The following is a 19,262-nucleotide window of genomic DNA, read 5'->3' as shown; positions in this document are numbered from 1 at the left end:
GGGTTTTGCTTTCTCCACAACCTCACCAACACTTGCTATTATCTGACTTTTTGATTCTAGCCATCCTAGTGCATGTGAAGTGGTATCTCATCGTGGTTTTGATTTGCATTTCCCTGATGACCAGTGCTATTTAGCATCTTTTCATGTGCTTATTGGCTATTTGTATATCTTCTTTAGAGAAAAGTTTATTCATATTCTTTGCCCATTTAATTTAAAATTTTAAAAATTTAAAATTAATTTAAATAACCAATTTAAGGACTATTTGTTTATTTTTGAGTTGTAAGAGTTCTTTATATATGCTAGATACTAGTCTCTTATCAGATATTATTTACAAATATTTTCAATCTGTGGGTTTTTTTTTTTTTTTAATGCTTTAATGATTTTCCTTTGCTTTGGGATAAAGTCTAAACTGAGTGCAGCCTTCAAGGTCTTTTTTTTTAAAAATTTACTTAATTTTATTTTTTTTGGCTGTGTTGGGTCTTCGTTGCTGCGTGCGAGCTTTCTCTAGCTGCGGTGAGCGGGGGCTACTCTTTGTTGTGGTGCGCGGGCTTCTCATTGTGGTGGCTTCTCTTTGTTGTGGAGCATGGGCTGTAGGCACGCGGGCTTCAGTAGTTGTGGCATTGAGGCTCAGTAATTGTGGCTCACGGGCTCTAGAGCGCAGGCTCAGTAGTTGTGGCGCATGGGCTTAGTTGCTCTGCGGCATGTGGTATCTTCCTGGACCAGGGCTCAAACCCGTGTCCCCTGCATTGGCAGGTGGATTCTTATCCACTGCACCACCAGAGAGGTCCAATCTGTGGGTTTTTTGATCCACTGTCTTGATAGTGTTCTTTGAAGCTCAAATGTTTTTCATTTTGATGGAGTCCAATTAATCCATTTTTAATTTTGTTGCTGTGCTTTTGGTGTCAAATCTCAGCATCTACTATCACAGAAATTTACCTCTATGTTTTCTTCTTAGAGCTTTATAGTTTTGAGGGCTTCCCTGGTGGCACAGTGGTTAGGAGTCTGCCTGCCAATGCAGGGGACACAGGTTCGAGCCCTGGTCCGGGAAGATCCCACATGCTGCGGAGCAACTAAGTCCGTGCGCCACAACTACTGACTCTGTGCTCTAGAGCCCGCGAACCACGACTACTGAGCCCGCGCGCCACAGCTACTGCAGCCCGCACACGTAGAGCCTGTGCTCCACAACAAGAGAAGCCACCGCAATGAGAAGCCCGTGCACCGCAACGAAGAGTAGCCCCTGCTTGCCACAACTAGAGAAAGCCTGTGCGCAGCAACAAAGACCCAGTGCAGCCAAAAATAAATACAATAAATAAATTTATAAAAAAAAAAGAGTTGTATAGTTTTGACTCTTAGATTTAGGTCTTTGAGTTTGAGTTAAAAGCTTATTTTTAAAAAAACATTTTGAGTTAATTTTTGTATATGGTGTGAGGAAAGGATCCAACTTCATTCACGTGTATATGGTATCCAGTTGTCCTGGCATCATTTGTTGAAAATACTATTATATCGTCATTGGATGGTCTTGGCACCTATGTTGAAAATTAATTGACCATACATACATGAGTTTCTTTCTGGACTTTTAATTCTATTCCATTAATCTGTTTGTCTGTTCTTATGCCAGTATCACACTGTCTTGAAAACTGTTGCTTTGTAGTAAGTTTTGAAATTGGGAAGTGTGAATCCTTCAATTTTGTTCTTCTTTTTCAAGATTGTTTTGACTATCTTGGGTTCCTTGATTTTCCATATGAATTTAGGCATAATATTTTATATAGAAAATATAAAACCAAGTTCATAAAAATGTTTGATAAATATTTAAAGCATATCTTCTTGAAAGAATACCAATTTATTAGCTTGCCTGAGGCAACAGATAATTAACTTACCTGGGATCTGGTCCAGGGCCTGAATGTGGTGAGTAGTCATGGGAGAGAAAAGCTTGCCTTTCCTCCAGGGTGTCTGAGCCAGGAGGTGATAGGCAAGCTGGACACGTTCTGAGGGCTGCAGGGAGCTGTGGCCATTCGGTGACACAACCCAACTCTCTTTAGAATGGTTATACCCAAATGAACCTGCAAGATGAAAGCTGTGGGTAGCAGCTCTGCCTGTAAGCTCTAGAGAAAGTGCCTGGAATCTTGGGTTTGCTAGAAGGAAGTCAGAAAGATGTGGTTCTGCAGGCAGAGTAGACTAAGGAATGTCGTTACTTGGTGGGCATTTTCTTTGTTTTTCTATGTTTGTTGTGATAGTACAATATTAGCTGGGACCTGTCCCTCTCCTTTCTCTGCCTCTCATTAGAAGCCACAGAGATAAAAAGTCCATTTTCTGTAGTGAGAATGAAGCTTGGGAACAGATGCCAGGCAGGATGATGTGTTGGGCAGTGTGAAGTCAGGCCCTGAACTTGAGGCCTGCGACATGTCCCTGCCAGCTGCCCCTGGCTCGCCCGGCTGCTCTGAGCCCAGACCGATGGGGAAACCCATCCAACCATTTCTCAAGAGCTTGTCATTTGCTGGTCAGGGGCCTCAGCATTTATTGGCTTTCCTGTCATTTGGAGTCCATTTGCTTGGGAGCGTTCAGAAATTCTCAGAGTCTGGCCTGTTGAGAACCCTTTGTTTTCTTTTCCAGTTCTGCTCTTTATGTACTTTTTTAAAAACACTATTTATTATGAAATATAACACACATACAGAAAAGTGTCCCTCCAAATGATGTGCAGTTCAGTGATTTATTGTGAAGCGTATACTGTGTAACTTTCACTGGGGATTGGCTTCTGGATTGCCAATATCCAGAAACCTCATGTTTGATATGTAAATAGTTTTTTTCTTTATCATTCAGTTCAAAATGTTTTCTAATTTTCAAGTAATTTCTTCTTGAATCCATGGGTTATTTGGAATTATATTTCTTAATTTCCAAATACTGGGGATTTTAGTAGTTTTTTTGTTCCTTGTTTTACCTTTATGCAGAGAACGTACTCTTCATCCATTCAGTCCTTTGATGGCTCAGCTTTTATAAATGTTCTGTGTGTACTTGAAAAGATCTGAAGTAGGTGGGTGTAGTGTTCTTTGCATATGTCAGGTTTAGGTCAAGTTTACTACTTATACTGTTCATATATTCTATATCCTTGCTGATTTCCTCCCCCCCCCATCAGTTACTGAGAGAAGTGTGTTAAAATTCCTACTATGATTATAAATTTATCTATTTCTCATTATAGTTCTGTCATTTTTTTCCTTTATATATTTTGAAGCAATATTAAGAGCATACAGATTTAGAATCATTATCTTTCTGATGAGTTGAAACTCTTATTATTCTGGTCTTCTTTTATTGTTATGAAGTCTTCTCTTCATTTTTAGTGGAGACAAAGTCCACTTCTCCTGACATTGACATAGATACCCAGCCTTCTTTTGGTTAATAATTGCTTGGCATATCTTTTTCCATCCTATTTCTTTCAATCTTTATGTTTCTTTACATTTTAGGTGTGCTGTGTCTATTACAAACGGCAGGCACAGACTTGTTATTTTTTTCTTCTTAATGCAGACCTGGGATGATACCTTCTTTAAAAAGATCTTTATTTGTTTCTGTCAGGTGCTGGAGGTCACTAGCATCTGGAATAATCTTAATTCAATGTTAGGGACTCAGATTGAAGTGAGCTGCAGTCCCTTGAGGAACTGTGTCTGACCATGGTTTACTCTGTTCCTAAGGAGCAACCCTTTGGGGCTCCAACCCAAAATGTAGGGGTGCAGAAGGACCCCACTTCTTGGCAGGCCCTGGTCTCCAACTCCTGTTCCTCCAGCCCCAAGAGGCAAGCAGAAACTCTGCTCAGACTATCAGACTTTGTTACCTCTGGAATTTGTAAATACCCCCAGGAGAAAATTAGCCCAGAAAAACAGTAAACTTAACTCCATGGACCTCCATCCCCCCAGATCCTGCTTCGTAGTTCCTCTCTATCTTGTTACATCTGCAAGAAGCTGCTTTTAAATATTTTGTCTAGCTTTTCTAGATTTCCTCAGTGAGTGTGTCATCCCCTACATATAGAAGTCCCCTACATATGTTTTCTAATTTTTCTGACTAGTATTTTTTCTTTTTCTTCTTTCCTCCCTTCCTATTGTCATTTCAGTGGGAATGCCTTCTATTTGCCAGGTGCTTCACGTATATTAGTTCCCACTTTTACAAAAGCTCTATTAGAGCTGTATTATTATTATTATTTCAATTGTACAGATGAGAAAACTGAGGATGTAGTGATTAAGGATCATCAGTGGTGGAACCAGGACCCAAACTAGGTCTTAATGATTCCAAAATGTTTTGCTTAGAGATCCATGCTTCCTCTCTTGTGTTTTTCATATTAGACTTGTTCTGCTGGAAAACTTCATTTGATAGTGAAAAAAAATAATGAAAATAGGGGACTTCCCTGGTGGTCAGTGAGTAAGACTCCATGCTCCCAATGCAGGAGACCTGGGTTTGATCCCTGGTCGGGAACTAGATCCCACATGCATGCCGCAACTAAGAGTTCGCATGCCACAACTAAGAAGCCCACATGCCGCAACTAGGACGTCCACATGCTACAACTAAAGATCCCACATGCTGCAGTGAAGATCCTGTGTGCCGCAACTAAGACCCGGTGCAGCCAAAATAAATAAATAAATAAATAAATAAATAAATAAATATTTAAAAAGCATAATGAAAATAAATGATTGACTCCATTGTATGGCTCAAAGCTATTAGCAAGCACATAACAGGTGCTAATCATTATATAATAACATACTTAACTTTGGAGAAGCCTGTAATATGAAATGGATAAGGATGCTGCGTAATTTATAAAATGTGATAAAACTGACAATTCTGGAATTAAACTTATATGACTTTATAGAAGTGATTAAATTATTGTAATAAAACTTAAAGGAGAATTGGAAAAGGCAGGATAATGTGAATTTTCTATATATTATAGTACTGTACACAAATGTGTATAAAAGGAAACCATTTGCTCTGCAGGTAAAGCATTTTCTTGTATGTGCTGGGCTGTCCTTGGGTTAATGTGGGCATTTCCAGATTTTGCAGTTTGGTGATATGGTTTAAATCTATCAAAATTCTTTATTAAGAAAATGACGGACCTCAAAAACTGGGAGTCTTCTTTATCCTTAGTCATACTATACTGATTTATCTTAGAACTGTATTTTCTTAACAATTTTTAAAATTGAAAAATTGATTCAGAATTGAGATCAGATTTATGTCACCCAATTGTGGAGGCAACATGGGTATGTATTAGTTATCTACTGCTTCATAACAGGTGATCCCACTACGTATTGGCTTAAAAAACCAAACATTTTTTATCTCACTGTTTCTGTGAGTCAGGAGTTTGGGGATGGCTTAGCTGGGTGTTTTTGCTGAGGGTCTCTCACGTAGGTTGCAGTCAAGATGTTAGCAGACTTATGCTGGCAGTGCAATCTACTTCTGGAAGGAAAAACAGCTTGGGAAGCCACATGAATATGAGGTTTCACAGGAAGCAGAGAGTCAAATGAACAGGGTTGAATTGACCCATCATGATTTTTATTCCACCACGGCAGCCCCCTCCTCACTTTTGTTCTGCCAGCACGTACCATCAAAAGCCAGGGCCGCTTCTCCAAATGGAACTCAAGGTTCTCCCTCCTCAAAACAAAACACTTGAAATTCTACAGGGCTACATCCTAAGAGCTATGTTCCCCAGCACCGCTACCGTTTCTCCGTTAGAGGCAGAGAGTGAAATGCATGAACAGGGCTTAACCCTCTCTGAGTGTTAGCGGCTGGCCAGGCTCCACGTAGACCCAACCTCCTTTGTATGTTTGTCCTGTTATCATCCTCCTTCCTGTGGCTTTCAACACATGACAGCTCTTAAATGGGGAATTGCTTTTGGGGTGAATTGAGTTTGGGGATGACTGGTGCTCCTTGCTAGCCAGGCAAGTCCCTCATAAATGTAGTCTCCGCACACCTCTGGGTGGTGTGAGCTCCTTCTCGGACACATTCCTGCTGATCCCTGTGTCCAGCAGTGGTGTGCAGCCCCCATCTTCTTGCTTCATTTTCTAAGTAGGTCTCTTCCTGACTGTGTCCTGAGAGTCGGAGCTCATCTTCCTGTGGCCCTCTATTTAGCAAGGTCTGCCGGATTAAATTTCTTTAGCTGGCTTCTATAACTTTTTTCCCGTAGTGTCCAGTGAGTCCGAAACCCCCAAGTCCTGTACCCAGCAGAACATGGGTTCATTGCTTTCTCTGCACTTTCTGAAGCTCACTCTCATCCGGTATTTTTCCTGCCATATGGAGCCCATCTGTTCTCCCTTTACCTCTGGGCCCCCGCTCCCTGGTGACCTCCTGCAGCCTCTCTGGGCACCTGTCACCACCACCCTTTGCAGACAGAGTCAGTGCCCAACTGTAGCCCCATGGGAACTGGGGATGTGCCCTCTCCAGGGCTCCCGAACACCCGGTGAGGATGACTTCAGGCCCTCTAGCCTGAACTTCCTGCATATTCTCAGGCCACACCCTGAGCCTAGGGAGAAAGTAGGGATATTGACAAGACCAGAGATTTGGGGGGCTTGATTAGCTGGTACCTAGACCAGCTGAAGCCCCCAGGGATTCAACCTGACTTCCCCTCCTCCTGGTGGTTCATTTCTCTAGACTTGAAGACATTTCTTGGAGCCCGCCCTCTCTTGGGCTTCCTCTTGGCTTCTCAAGCAAAGGACAAACCTTGTCCTGTGTCTGATGGCTCTCTCTGCTCCTGGACCCCAGAGTTGCATTGGCAGATGCCATGGTGCATAGTTAGAGGGCTGTGAGTGTTCTGGAAAACCAGTTCAGTGCACAGGAAAGGTTTGGGCAGAGTTCTGGTCTCTAGTTCTGGCTCAGTCTACCCTGGTCCCTCTGGGCCCAGGGCAAGTCACCTTTCATCTCTGGGCAGGACTGTTCTGGCTACCAAATGAGGAGGTTGGGCAAGGTGATTTCAGGAGTCTTAGACATTCGATGGAATGGACTAAGGGGGAGGACAGAGGGGACAGTCATGGCTGAGGGAAGGGTTCCCATTCTTCATCTTGCCGTCCCTCATCTGTGAGCCTGACAATGGGCTGGGGTAGGGTGTGTACTGCCCTGGGGACTTGGAGCTTGGTCTGCTGGGTTTGGTTTCTCTGCTGTTACAGGGTGTAGGCAGGGCCTGGAAGAGGAGCTGCGTGGAGCTGTGCAGACTCATCTGATTTCTGAGTCAGTCTTCACCCCAGGCCCGTGCTCTGCTCCAGCTCCATCCTTGACCTTGCTCACGCCCCTGTCCTAGCCACTGGGCTCTGAGTTCCCTGAGGGTAGGCACTGTTCAGATCTGCCCTTCCTCCCTCAGGCCTTTGTGCAGGTGCCCGGCAGGTGTTTGCCAAATGGAATTAGTGACCATTTGTGTCGGGAGATTTCTCGGTTCTGATTTCTGGGAAAGGGCCGTTGGAAGGTGATAAGTGTTGGGCAGCACAGTGGTTCCCACGGCTGTGGAAAGCCAGATGTGTTTGGGGCCCGAGTCGGCTTTGTACTGGTAACAGTTTCAGAAAAAATGTGTTAACTGTAGATGCCTTTGGGTTGATGAGATCCAGTCCATGGCTGCTGGCCCTGTTCATCTGTTTCCAGCCTCCTTCTCCCACCCCACGCTGGATCCGGGCCCGGTTTTTGTAGGAGGTTTCTCAGCTCTAGGGAGCCCCAAAGTGGTAATTGCTCAGACCTTGAGCTAATAATACCATGGATTCTCCTGCCGCCTTTCATCCAAGGACCTCCTCGCCCTCCAGCATTATCTGATCCCCACACAGCTCAGAAAGTGCGATAACCCCTATTATTAGCTCCACCTCACGGCCGAGGACACTGTGGCTCTGAGAGAGGAGGGTAGTTGGGTCTGGGGCTGGAGCAGACCTCCTGGGCTTCTGAGATCAGTGTCCTGGGCAGGAGAGCGGCAGGGATTTCTGATGGGTGAAAAGCTGGACCAGGGTTTGCTGGAGCCTGAATTGCTTGGGACTGTAGCTTAAACACCCCAAAGTATGAGGGGCAAGATCATAGTGGTTGGTGGACTGCTGTAGAGCTATGAGGCGTGGAGTTTCCCTCCTTTCTGTGCTATGCCTGCCCTTCTGCCAGCCAGCAACTAAGCGCGAGCCCCAACCACCAGTCCAGTTTCACGGGGCATGTCCAGAGATGAACAGTTGGGATGATGAGGGATGTCTAACTGTGCCATGAGGAATGCTGGAGGGACTTCAGACTTTGGTGTAAAGGAGAGAGCCCAGAGACTGCACAGTGAGGTCCAGTCAATGAAAGGTACTGAGAGACCACTTTTGGCTCAATAAAGATGCAGCACGGAACAATCAGATCTATCTCAAAAGGGACAGGGCTCTCATTGTGGGAGGCAAGCTCCCCATCACTGGAGGTGATCCAACAGAGGCAGATAACTTCTAGACAGCGTTGTCATGGATGGAGCAGATGCAGGGCTTTCTGGATTATGTGCTGGTTTGCTGCAGGCTGGGAAGCCCTGCCCTTCCCCTCTGTCCACTGGGTAGATCCAGTTCAGTGGTTTCTTGAGGTTCTAGGAGGAGTCTATTGGATGGAGAGAAGATTTTTCCATGTGTCATTGAGGAGGAGGAGTGTGGTCCTATCTCTCCTCTATCCATTCTGGAGAGCCACTGGGTGTCTCTGAGGATGACCTGATGTTCTGTTTTTTGCATTTTTTTATAAATTTATTTATTTAGTTTTTGGCTGTGTTGGGTCTTCGTTGCTGCACGCGGGCTTTCTCTGGTTGTGGTGAGTGGGGACTACTCTTCATTGCAGTACGTGGGCTTCTCATTGCAGTGGCTTCTCTTGTTGCGGAGCACCGGCTCTAGGTGCGCGGGCTTCAGTAGTTGTGGCACGTGGGCTCAGTAGTTGTGGCTCGTGGGCTCTAGAGCGCGGTCTCAGCAGTTGTGGCGCATGGGCTTAGTTGCTCCACGGCATGTGGGATCTTCCCGGACCAGGGGTCCCACCCGTGTCCCCTGCATTGGCAGGCGGATTCTTAACCACTGTGCCACCAGGGAAGTACCCCCCTTTCCTTCTTTATTTGTTTCCTCTTTAGTTTTTTTTAAAGTTTTATTGAAATATAGTTGATTTACAATGTTGTGTTAATTTCTCCTGTATAGCAAAGTGACTCAGTTATATATATATATATATATATATTATTTTTTTCATATTTTTGCATTATGGTTTGTCACAGGATGTTGAATATAGTTCCCTGTGCTATACAGTAGAACCTTGTTGTTTATCCATCCTATATATAATCGTTTGCCTCTGCTACTCCCAAACTCCCATTCCTTCCCTCCCCTACCCCTGCTCCCCCTTGGCAACCAGAAGTTTGTTCTCTATGTCTGTGTGTTTCCTCTTTAGTTTATTTTTAATTATAAAAGTGCTATAGGTCATGGATATATCTGTACTGTTATAACAACTACAATAGTGATAGATTGAGATTCCTCTTGACTTCCCTCCCTCCAATTCACAGTCTCTTCCCTAGAGGTGATCACTGTTTTTAATTTGGCATCCTTTCAGAACACACACACACACAGCACACCACACACACAGAAATATATACCATGTGTATTGTTCTGCAATTTGCTTGTTCCGCTTAAAAACATGTCTCAATAATGTTCCTATTCCAGGACTTATACTGCTCCCCCATTCTTTATATCAGCCCATACTATCCCACAACACAGCTATAGTTCGTTCATTTAACCATTTTCATATGGATGGATTTTTCAGGTGTTTCCAATTTTTTACAATGCTGTGGTGCCAGCCTTTGTGCACACTTGAGTTTTTGTCTATGATAGTTACCTGGAAGTATAATTACTAGGTTGAATGATAAGGACATTTATATTTAATAGATATTGTCAGAAATTACCCTCCATTTACACTTCCTCCAACGGGGTATGAGGGTATCTGTTTTCCTGCATCTTTACCAACATTTGACATTATCGTCTTTTAGATTATCTGCTGATCAGATTGGGGGAAGGTGGCATTTTATTGTTAATTTGCGTGTCTCAGATCTCCGTGAAGTTGAGCATCTTTTTGCATGTTTATGGGCCATTTTGTCACTGCTGAATTTCCAATTCAGTGTCCTTTGCTTGTTTTTCTATTGTGTTGTCTCATAACTTTGTTTATGATATGTTTAATTGTAACAGACATTTTACTCTTATGGAGTCAGATTTATCTATCTTTTCCCTGTGGCTTCTGCTTTTTTGTGTCTTGCTTAAGAGGGCCATCTCCAAGCTTAGAAACATGTTCAGAGACTCTTCAGTGTGCTCTGGTCTAGGGCTCCTCAACCTTTAATGTGCATGCAACTTTCTGGGGATATTGGTTTTTTTTTTTTTGTTTGTTTGTTTTTTTGGATTAAACTACAATTTTATTTTAAAATATCACAGCCCCTCAGAAAACATCACTATAGCTTGAAAAATCACATTCACTTACAGCTCACATTCTTGATCCTTGACGTGACATTTCATAACTCCAATATATGGCATGGTTCTCTGAGTCAGTCGTTTTATCTTGGATGCCCTTTAAAGCAGCATTCCTTAGGGCGTCCTTGAAGCTCCTACATTCACCTGTACCTCTCATCACGATGGAAATCAAAGCCTTCTCTTGCTTCAGGTGACTAGAGTTGGTTTTCACGCTCGTTTTGGGGGAGAAGGCCATCCCCCAGCGAGTGGGGTCCCTGGGGCTGTGAGGCAGAGCAGCGCGAACCTGTCGGGCCTGCGAGGCCCGCTTGGCCGACATGAGACGCAAGGCGGCGTCTGGCTCTCCTTCCTGGGGATATTGTTAAACTGTAGCCCTGAATTCAGGAGGCCTGGGCCAGGGTTTGAGATGCTGAATTTTTAACTATCTTCCACGTGCTTCTTGTGCTGCTGGTTCTTGGACCTCACTTTGAGTAGCAAGGCTCTAAGCCAAGGTCAGAGAAAGCCTCCTTAGCTTTTCTTTAGGGAGGTCAGGATTCTGTGGAATGACTGGAGGCAGTAGCATTGACTTCGAAGGATCTCTCTGCCCACAGCTGATCTCCTTCCTTTTGCTTTTCCCCAAACTCATTCATCATATGTGCTTGTATTGTTATTGCCTTCCCAGAACATAGCTAGCTGTCTGTCACAGCTGGAAAGCTTTGGCCAACCCCCCAGCATGGACTTCTGACTGAGACCCAGGATCCTTAACTCTCCAATCTAGCCTCACTGAGGTGTGGATGCAACAACTCTTCCGACTGTCCAACAGTGAGAGCTCCCCAGCATTGACCTGGGCTGCCTTGTAAAGTAGTGAGCTCCCCATCACCTGGGGGAGGAAGGATGGAAATCAATACCGCTGGAGGTATTGACGTGGTGAGGAGGCTTAACTAGGTGGCTTCTGAGCTCCCTTCCAACCCAGAGACTGTATGAATCTTTGAATCGCTTCACATGAACAGAAGCACATTCCCGTCAACGTCACTCCGTTTTTCACCTGGCAAGGAAACGAGGTGACGCTGTCTCTCTTGTTGTTTCCTCAGGTCAGCTGAAGCTGTCCGTCGATGCCCAGGGCCGGGTGCTGCTGCTCCACAGTGAGTATGGCTGTGTGCCGGGCTCACCGGGGAAGGCTGGGCTACTTGGCCTCCTGCATGGAGCCAGGGCCGGGTGGAGGTATTACCATGGCCAAGGCTACTTTTTCATCTTTGTATAGTGTCGTGCCATGTGTCTGTTGAAAAAAAGCGGATATTCACTTGGGACTCCTAGAGACATTTCCCTGGTCCTGCTCCGATGCAGGTGGGGTCCACGGCAGGCTGGAGCTGTCCCGGGGCACCTCAGCATCCTGCTTGGCCCCGGTGGAGCAGGGCCACAGAAGAGCTTCCCTGTCCTTCCTCTCGTCTTTCTTCCTTCCTTTCTTCTCTCTTTCTGTTTTTCTCATCCATTCATTCGTTCATTGATGGCAGTGTCACGGCTAAGGTCACCACCTTTGGAACCAGACTGCTCGTGTCTGAATCCCGGCTCTGATACTTTCTTGCCAAGTGACCTTAAGCAAGCTTAGTTTCTCGTCTGCTGGATGGCAATAAAAGTACCTATCTTATGGGATGTGACAAGGATTAAAGGAGTCAATATTAGTGAAGCGCTTAGGACAGCGCCCAGCATGTGGTAAACCCTATATTAGTGTCTGTTAAATAAGATAGAAAACCATCAATTCCAAAAATAGTGATTGAGCATTGGCCCTGTGCTAGGGGCTGGGGACACCAAGGAGGAGCACCCACCTCTGTCTGGGTGGTGCTGATAGGATGGCAGGAAGGCTTGGCAGAGGGGGCGATGCCCACACTCCATCCTGAAGGAGGACCGAGCCTGAGCCAGGCAGAGGGGAGCAGGAGGGCCGGGCACTTCACGCTGCGGGAGCTGCAGGTGCGAAGGCCTGGGGTCAGAGAGAGCACGATGCCCTTGAGGACTGTCTAACGTGCCTGCAGCGCAGCACAGGAAGGGGTGCAGGGGTGAGCTGGGACCAGGCCATGAAGGTCTGATGTGCCACCCAGAGGATTTTATACTTTACCTGCCATTTATCCATTTGTTTGTCCTTCCATCCAGCACACAAATAGTTACTGAGCTTCTGTCGTGGCCCGGCTCTTCTGTTTGGCCCAGCAGGCCCTGCCTGTCTCTCCAGCCTCCCTGGCTTTTGCTGTTCAAGGCAACCTCCGCCCCCTGTTCTGTCCAGTTTTGTGCCCTCCTCGCCCCCCAATGCATCATGCTTGCTTATGCCTCTGCCTTCACACCCACTGTTCCTTGCATCTGAGCCTGCCTTCTGTTTGAACTCCTTTTGAAGAATAAGTCTCCCTTCCTCTGATTTTGTAAGAAATTTGCCTGCCTTAATCTCATTAAGACTCAGGAAGGAAGGCTCATTTTGCCTCATTTTTTCCCCTCCAGGAATCACCCCCTGACCCACCTGCAGGGCTGAGTTTGTTGCTTCCTCCTCTGTGTCCTCATCACAGTCCTGACTACACTGTGTCACCCTGGTGTGTCCAGGATCTGTCTCCTTCAGTAGACGGGGAGTGTAGCGAGGGTGGGGAGCATGTCTGCCTCAACTCCACGGGGGGACAGGTAGACCAAGGGGTTCATCGGGCCTGGATCCCGCCCTCAAGAACCACACCCACAGGAAGGTCTCACTCAGGAACAGTTGCTAGGATACCAGGCAGAGGAGACCAGCAGGCGCCTGGGGTCCTCCAGTCTTGGCCTTGGGGGGCCCAAGGTGAACTTCCCAAGGACCAGCAGAGGGGGGTTCTTTGCCTGCCAGAGCCTGACTCCAGCTGTGCAAACAGTTTTTGCCAAGTGCATCTTGGCCTCCCCCGGTCCATTTGTCCTGCACAGTTTGCTTTGGCTTCACCCCAGTCTTAGGCCCTTCATCACTTCCAGCCTGTTGCCCTCTCTCCTTTGGCTTCCCAGGCCTCACGCCTCAGACTACAGGGGCTCCGTCTGAGCCAAGCCCTAGGGCTCAATTAAAACCGAACAGAAAAGAAAATAGAAAAGAGGCTCAGCTTCTGTCAGGTCCACTGTCTGCTTTCTACAGACCTCAGGCAAACAAGCCACACTTGCTTTCGTGGCCAGACCTGCACCCCGCACCCCACCCCCCAATCCCTTGCCTTTATTTATTCTTGTTTTCTTTAGCAAACCTTTCTTGAGCAGTTACCTTGCCAGGCACTGTACTAAGCACCTTAGACACATGATCTCGTTTAATCTGCACAACTACCACGTGAAGTGGATATTATTATCACTAACCCATTATTATCAGTGACCCATTACAAAATGGCAAATCCAGTCTCCTGGGTGAAGCAGCTTGCTCTGGCTCACATGACTATGTTCTCCAACTTGGCCCTTCCGTCCCAGGAGGCAGTCTTGTGCGGTGGAAGGAGCACTGCACTGGGAGTCAAGAGACAGGGATCTAAAGCAAGCTCTGTCATTCCCATTGCTCTGTGACTTTGGGCACGTTTCTTACTGCCTTTGGATGCCCCTCATAGCCTCATCTTCGCCATTAAATGAGGGGTTGGACTCCATAAACTTTGCATTCCCTTTCAGGGAGTCAGGGAATTGAAAGCATCCTATAATGCCTCGGTGAAGGTGCTGCCTGAGTGTGGGAGATGGTGGGAGTGGGCTAGACCAGAGAGGGGTTAATATCCAGTGGTTGGTATGTAGATTAAGAGCCTGGTAACGATCCTTCCCACCCACCCACCCCAACATTTTAATTCTCTGTTTAGTCATAGAAGGCAAAGGCCTGATGAGCAAGGAGCCTGGCGTCTGTGATTCCTACGTGAAGGTATATGATGAGCTGGAGGTGGGGTGGGTATGGGTGGTGTAGGGCATGGTTAGGGACCACATCACCGGACTGAGTTCCAAGGTCCCAGCACATCTGTGGGCCTTGGGTCATTTGAGGTGGCAGCTGCGGTTACATCATTTGGTCAGTAGGCATTTATTAAGCCTAGTGACGAGGCCCTGAGCTAAGATGGACCCCCTTCCCTTAGCCCGGCTTGGTCTCTAGGGCTTCCTGCAAGCTCTGGAATCTTACGGGTGATCTTGGGCATCACCCCATAGGTGAGCACTCTGAGCGTGTGGTTGACGGAAATCCACAGGCAATCCCAAGCCCTCTGGTGAAAAGCAACATCTTCACCCCTCTCTTCCCCAAAACTAGAGGCAGGATGGCAGTTTGGGTGGTGGGGCAGAGGCAGTGTCTCTGAGGGCTGGAGGATCCATCTGAAAGGAGCCGTTGCAGTGAAGACAGAGGCCCCATAGGGGCAGGGGGCCTACTTCCAGCCGGAGCCAAAGGCCAGGCGCCTCCCAGAGTGTGGCAGCCAGATGTCAGGTGCAGGCTTTGATGCACCACTCTGCCTTCTTCCCAAAGCCGCCAGGCTGCTCAGAGGCCCCTGTGGGCTGGGACAAGGTCAGGAGCGGGGTGGGAACCTGCGGCGGGGGATGCATGGCACTAGGACGAGAGCATGGGTGGGGGGCCTTGGCAGAGGCTGGCCTGGAGCCTCCTGGGAAGGGAGCACTCAGAAGCTGCTGGGAACTTAGAAGAGAAGAGGCCTTGTGCTTTGGGGGAACCTCTCTGCTTGGAGGAGGAGCAGAGATGGTCAAGTTGCACCCCATCTCTGCCTGGGCCTGGCACTGCCTCCTGGGTACCACCCCTACGAGGCCCTGTCCTGACATCTGACTGCAGTGCCTCCAGCCCAGGGCTCCTCTTTCTTTCCTGGCATTTGATTGAGGACTCCACTCTGTCCTCTGCAGAAGCTGGTTTGAAGAACACTTGGGAAGCCTTTAGCTTGGAGATGTGCAGAGTCAGCCACTGGGGTTAGGTGATTACATGGCTCTGAGATCGGCTAACCCTTACTTTTCTCCAATTCAAGATTTCTTTGGTCCCTGAAGATAATCGACTACGCTGTCAGAAGACGCAGACCATTCCAGACTGCAGAGACCCAGTCTTCCACGAGCACTTCTTCTTGTAAGAGTCTGGAGCAGCTCGGCCCTCAAGAGCAGAGGGAAGGAGTGTTTATCTGGAAACAGCTCTGTTTGCCAAATCTAGAATCAGATCTAAGCAGAAAAACAGTGACTTCTAAAGGATGTCTTTGTTTTCTCATTTACTTGTGTCCTTGCATCCCTGGCACCTGGCCCAGCAGCGAGGTCCATAGTGATACGGTATCATGGCTGGTTCTCATAACTAAAATGTCCAGCCTGAGGCTGGCAGCCCCTGAAAAAACTAGGCAATTTCCCACTGTGCCTCGGGACAAACTTTCTCCTTTAGCAGAAGGAATTTTCCAAGCTGAGGGATGTTTTGCCTCCCCTCCCGCCCGTCCCCAACTTGCTAACCTCTCTGAGTCTTGGCTTCCTTATTTGTAAAATGGGGCTAATAACGTACCAACCTCAGAGAGCGGAGGTGTAAATGAGACAGTATAACACAGAGTGTCAGGTGTTACTATTATTATTTCTTCCCCTCATCCCTGAACTCTGGGGCCAATGGGAAGGTAATGGACATTTTGTATTTTCCTATTAGTGAAAATTAATCATATTTTGTTATTTTCCTTACTACACAAGGTAATTTTGCTTATTGTAGAAAAATAGAAAATATAGGTAAACAAGAAGAAGAGAGAAAACACTCCTAGTCCTGCTACTCACGGATATGTTTTGTGGTATTTCTTTTCAGATCTTTGAATTTGTGTGGGGGTGTGTTTCCAAAGATGGAATTGTTCTATAGTATTGTGTTGTAACCTCCTTTTCATCCCTAACAATGTAATGTAAACTCTTTCATGAATATAAATACTCATCTCCCACACTATTTGTGCTCTAGTTTAGTTAACCAGCTCCTTATGGTTGGATGTTCAGGTTATTTCCAAAATTTGCCGTGATGATGGACTCCGTGGGTCTGGACTGGAGCTTGGCCCTGCTAACACACTGACTGTCTGGTTTGCTTTGCAGTCCCGTCCAAGAGGAAGACGAACAGAAGCGCCTTCTGGTCACAGTGTGGAACAGGGCAGGTGACTCCAGGTGAGGGGAACTGCTGAGCTGGAGGGGATATCCTGCTCTGGGCTCATGGGTGGCAGCCAGGTGGCCAGCATACAGAAGGGGCTCAGTTAGTGCTTGGTGGATAAATGAATGGTGGTGGCTAAGTTTGAGAGGCTGCCACTCCCCTGAGTCCCCGTCACTCCAGGTGATGCCAAGGATCATGTTACCAACGTGCATTTGCTGAGCCCTTGGTATCAACAAGACACTGTGTTGGCCACGGGGATGCCAACCAGCATACATGTAGCTTCTGCTCTCAAGGCACCTACTTTCAGAAGAGGACACCAGGCTCTGCATGGAGGCAAATTACTGTCACAATACACACAGGCTCAGTTCCACAGGAGCAGAAGCTCCATGAAAAATGGGTCCATTTCTCTCTTAGTCACCACTGTACCCAGTGCCTAGCATGTAGATGTTTGGTGATTATTGGCTGAAGGAATAAAAGAACAAAATGAGTAATAAGACAGTAAGTGTGGGAAGAAGGAGAGTTCATCATGGGCTGAGGCGATCGAGGAAGGCTTCATGCAAAAAGTGGGATTTTGAACTTGGGGCAGAGCTCAAGAATAAGACAAGGAGAGTAGGCTGGAAAGGGCATTGCAGGCAGGAGCACAGCACGAGCAAAGGCAAAGAGGCAGGAACACGTGCGGGGGGCTCAGGCTGCCATGAGGAGGCCAGTTTAGGAGGTGCAGAGTTTTGTGTAGGAGAAACCTAACAGGTCTCAGGCAGCCCAGGACACAGGAGGTGGTTGTGGTCGTTAGTAATGGCGGCCAGTACAGAGCAGGGGAAGAGTGCTGGGTGGTGAGGGTGAGAATCAGCTGCTAAGGGAAGGGAATGGAAGTGGGTGAGAGCACTTGACTGCATGGCCTGCTGTGAGCAGCAGGGGCTCATTCAGCTGGTGCAGCCCAAGAAATCTGGGAGACTCTGTGGCCAGTAACATTTGTCCAGTATTCGTAGAACAGAATGGTGACCGGAAAAGGGCCTAGGTGAATGAAAATCAGCTCAACTCACCAGCTTAGACCCAGAAAATATTTTTGGGCTCAGTGCTTTTTGGTACCCTAAATTTGATAGCTAGTGTGCTTTTAAAGTTGAGCCTTCCTCAACTTTCATAATGAAAGATTTGTCTTTCAATAGAGTATCGTTTACTGATACTTTATCGTTTACTGATATCGTAAACAAGAGCAATCGTTTACTGGGTGTTGACCACAAGCCAGGGTTTAACAGTGCATTATCTCATTTAGTTCTTAAAACAACTCTAAGGAAAGTATGTTTTTGTCTTAAGTTTTCAGAAAAGGAAACTGAAGCTAAGAAAGTGCGTTACTTGCCTAAGGTCGCATGGCCAGTGGACAGTAGGGGCAAGATGGGAACCCAGGTATTTAGACCCTAGAGTCTTCAGTCTCAGCCAGTAGAGTACAGAGGACAGGGCAGGAGTGGAGAGGGATCTGCAAACTCATTGGTATTGCTGGAGGGTCAATTACAAAGTAGGAACTGACTGGAGATAAGATGAAGAGTTTGGCATAAACCACATCGGATGATTCTGTAGGGTTTCTTTGGAGTGTGAATTTTCTCAGAAGGGCCAGTAGTTCTCAGTCCTGGCTATGCATCAGAATCACCTGGGATGCTGGTGAGGCACATAGGTTCCCAGGTAACACATCAGATTGATTAAGTCCAAATTTTCACGGGCAGGGCCTAGGAATCTGCACTTACCCAAGTTCTCAGGGTGAACCTCATGCAGCCAGCTTGGTGTTTGGGAATCTGGTGATGGGGAGATACTGAAGGGTGTTGAGCAGGGTGTGTATTCTAGATCTATCACTCTGGTAGGTCTTTTGGAGGTTGGGGAGGAGCTGGGAGATTCTTGTGGTGACTCTGTGAGAGAGATGATTTAGGGATAGAGAGGAGGAAACAGACCCAGGATATATTTAGGAGCTTAAACCAATAGTACTTAGCGGTGATCTGGCTGTGAGAGCAGTGGGAGAAGTCAAGGATAACTCCTGGGTAGCTGGTAACGTCTCCAGCTAAGCCAGAGTGTGTGGAGGGGAAGGGGGAGCAGCTGTGGATATGGTGAGATGGAGGTGCCTGGAGGGCAGCCAGCTGAGAGCTGTGTGGGAGGGTTGCCTTTGCTGACCTGGAGCTCAGGGGAAAGAGAGGTCTGTGGAGATGTGGGAGCCGTGCCCGCCAAGGTGGTGGGTGAAATTTTGAGCAGGTGAGACCACCCAGGAAGACAGTGGGTGCCAAGGACGAAGGGTCAGAGTCCCGTCTTGAAGGGATGGGCACAGGAAGGGAAAGCCCTGAAGGAGACAGAGGAGGAGTGGCGGAGAGACGGAAGGACGCCTGGCGAGCCTTCTGGACGGAGGCAGACACCAAACTGGGAGTCACCGCTCCCTCTGCTGTGACCACTCTCCTGCGAGAGCAGAGCAGGCCAGGCGGAGCCTGCTGGAGAAGTGGCAGCAGTGCACTTGGCGGTTTTTGGAAAAGAAAGTGAGGCCGGGGAAAGTGAGTCAACACCCAGTGAGGCAGCGTGACAGAGGCAGTGTCTCCACTTGTTGCCTATTTTGGGAAAGTGAGATTCCTTATTAAACAAAACACAGGCAAACTCATGGTCACAGTCCCAACCCGAAGCTCAAGAGGGACAGAGCAGGCTCAGGCAGACCTGCTTTCCCAACAGATGGCCCTGCCCAAGGTGCCAGCACCGCAGTGACCGGCTCAGCGGGTGGGAGGCAGAGTATTGATCCATCTCTGAATGAGAAGGCTTCTGAGCTGGAG

At 47.2% G+C, this 19,262-nt stretch overlaps 1 protein-coding gene across 1 annotated transcript in view; it reads left to right on the top strand.

The window, feature by feature from the left end:
* RGS3 (regulator of G protein signaling 3) overlaps positions 1-19,262 on the top strand; it is a 128,195-nt gene that overhangs the window by 3,565 nt on the left and 105,368 nt on the right. Inside the window, exons 2-5 of the mRNA XM_061200067.1 lie at positions 11,495-11,545; positions 14,210-14,268; positions 15,353-15,447; positions 16,419-16,487. Of these exons, the coding sequence (XP_061056050.1) occupies positions 11,495-11,545; positions 14,210-14,268; positions 15,353-15,447; positions 16,419-16,487 (274 nt within the window). The remainder of the gene's footprint in view (positions 1-11,494; positions 11,546-14,209; positions 14,269-15,352; positions 15,448-16,418; positions 16,488-19,262) is intronic.

The sequence above is a fragment of the Eubalaena glacialis genome, chromosome 9 (genome assembly GCF_028564815.1).
Source record: "Eubalaena glacialis isolate mEubGla1 chromosome 9, mEubGla1.1.hap2.+ XY, whole genome shotgun sequence".
In the NCBI taxonomy this organism is placed as follows: Eukaryota; Metazoa; Chordata; class Mammalia; order Artiodactyla; family Balaenidae; genus Eubalaena; species Eubalaena glacialis.
This window is presented reverse-complemented; position numbering and strand designations above follow the sequence as displayed.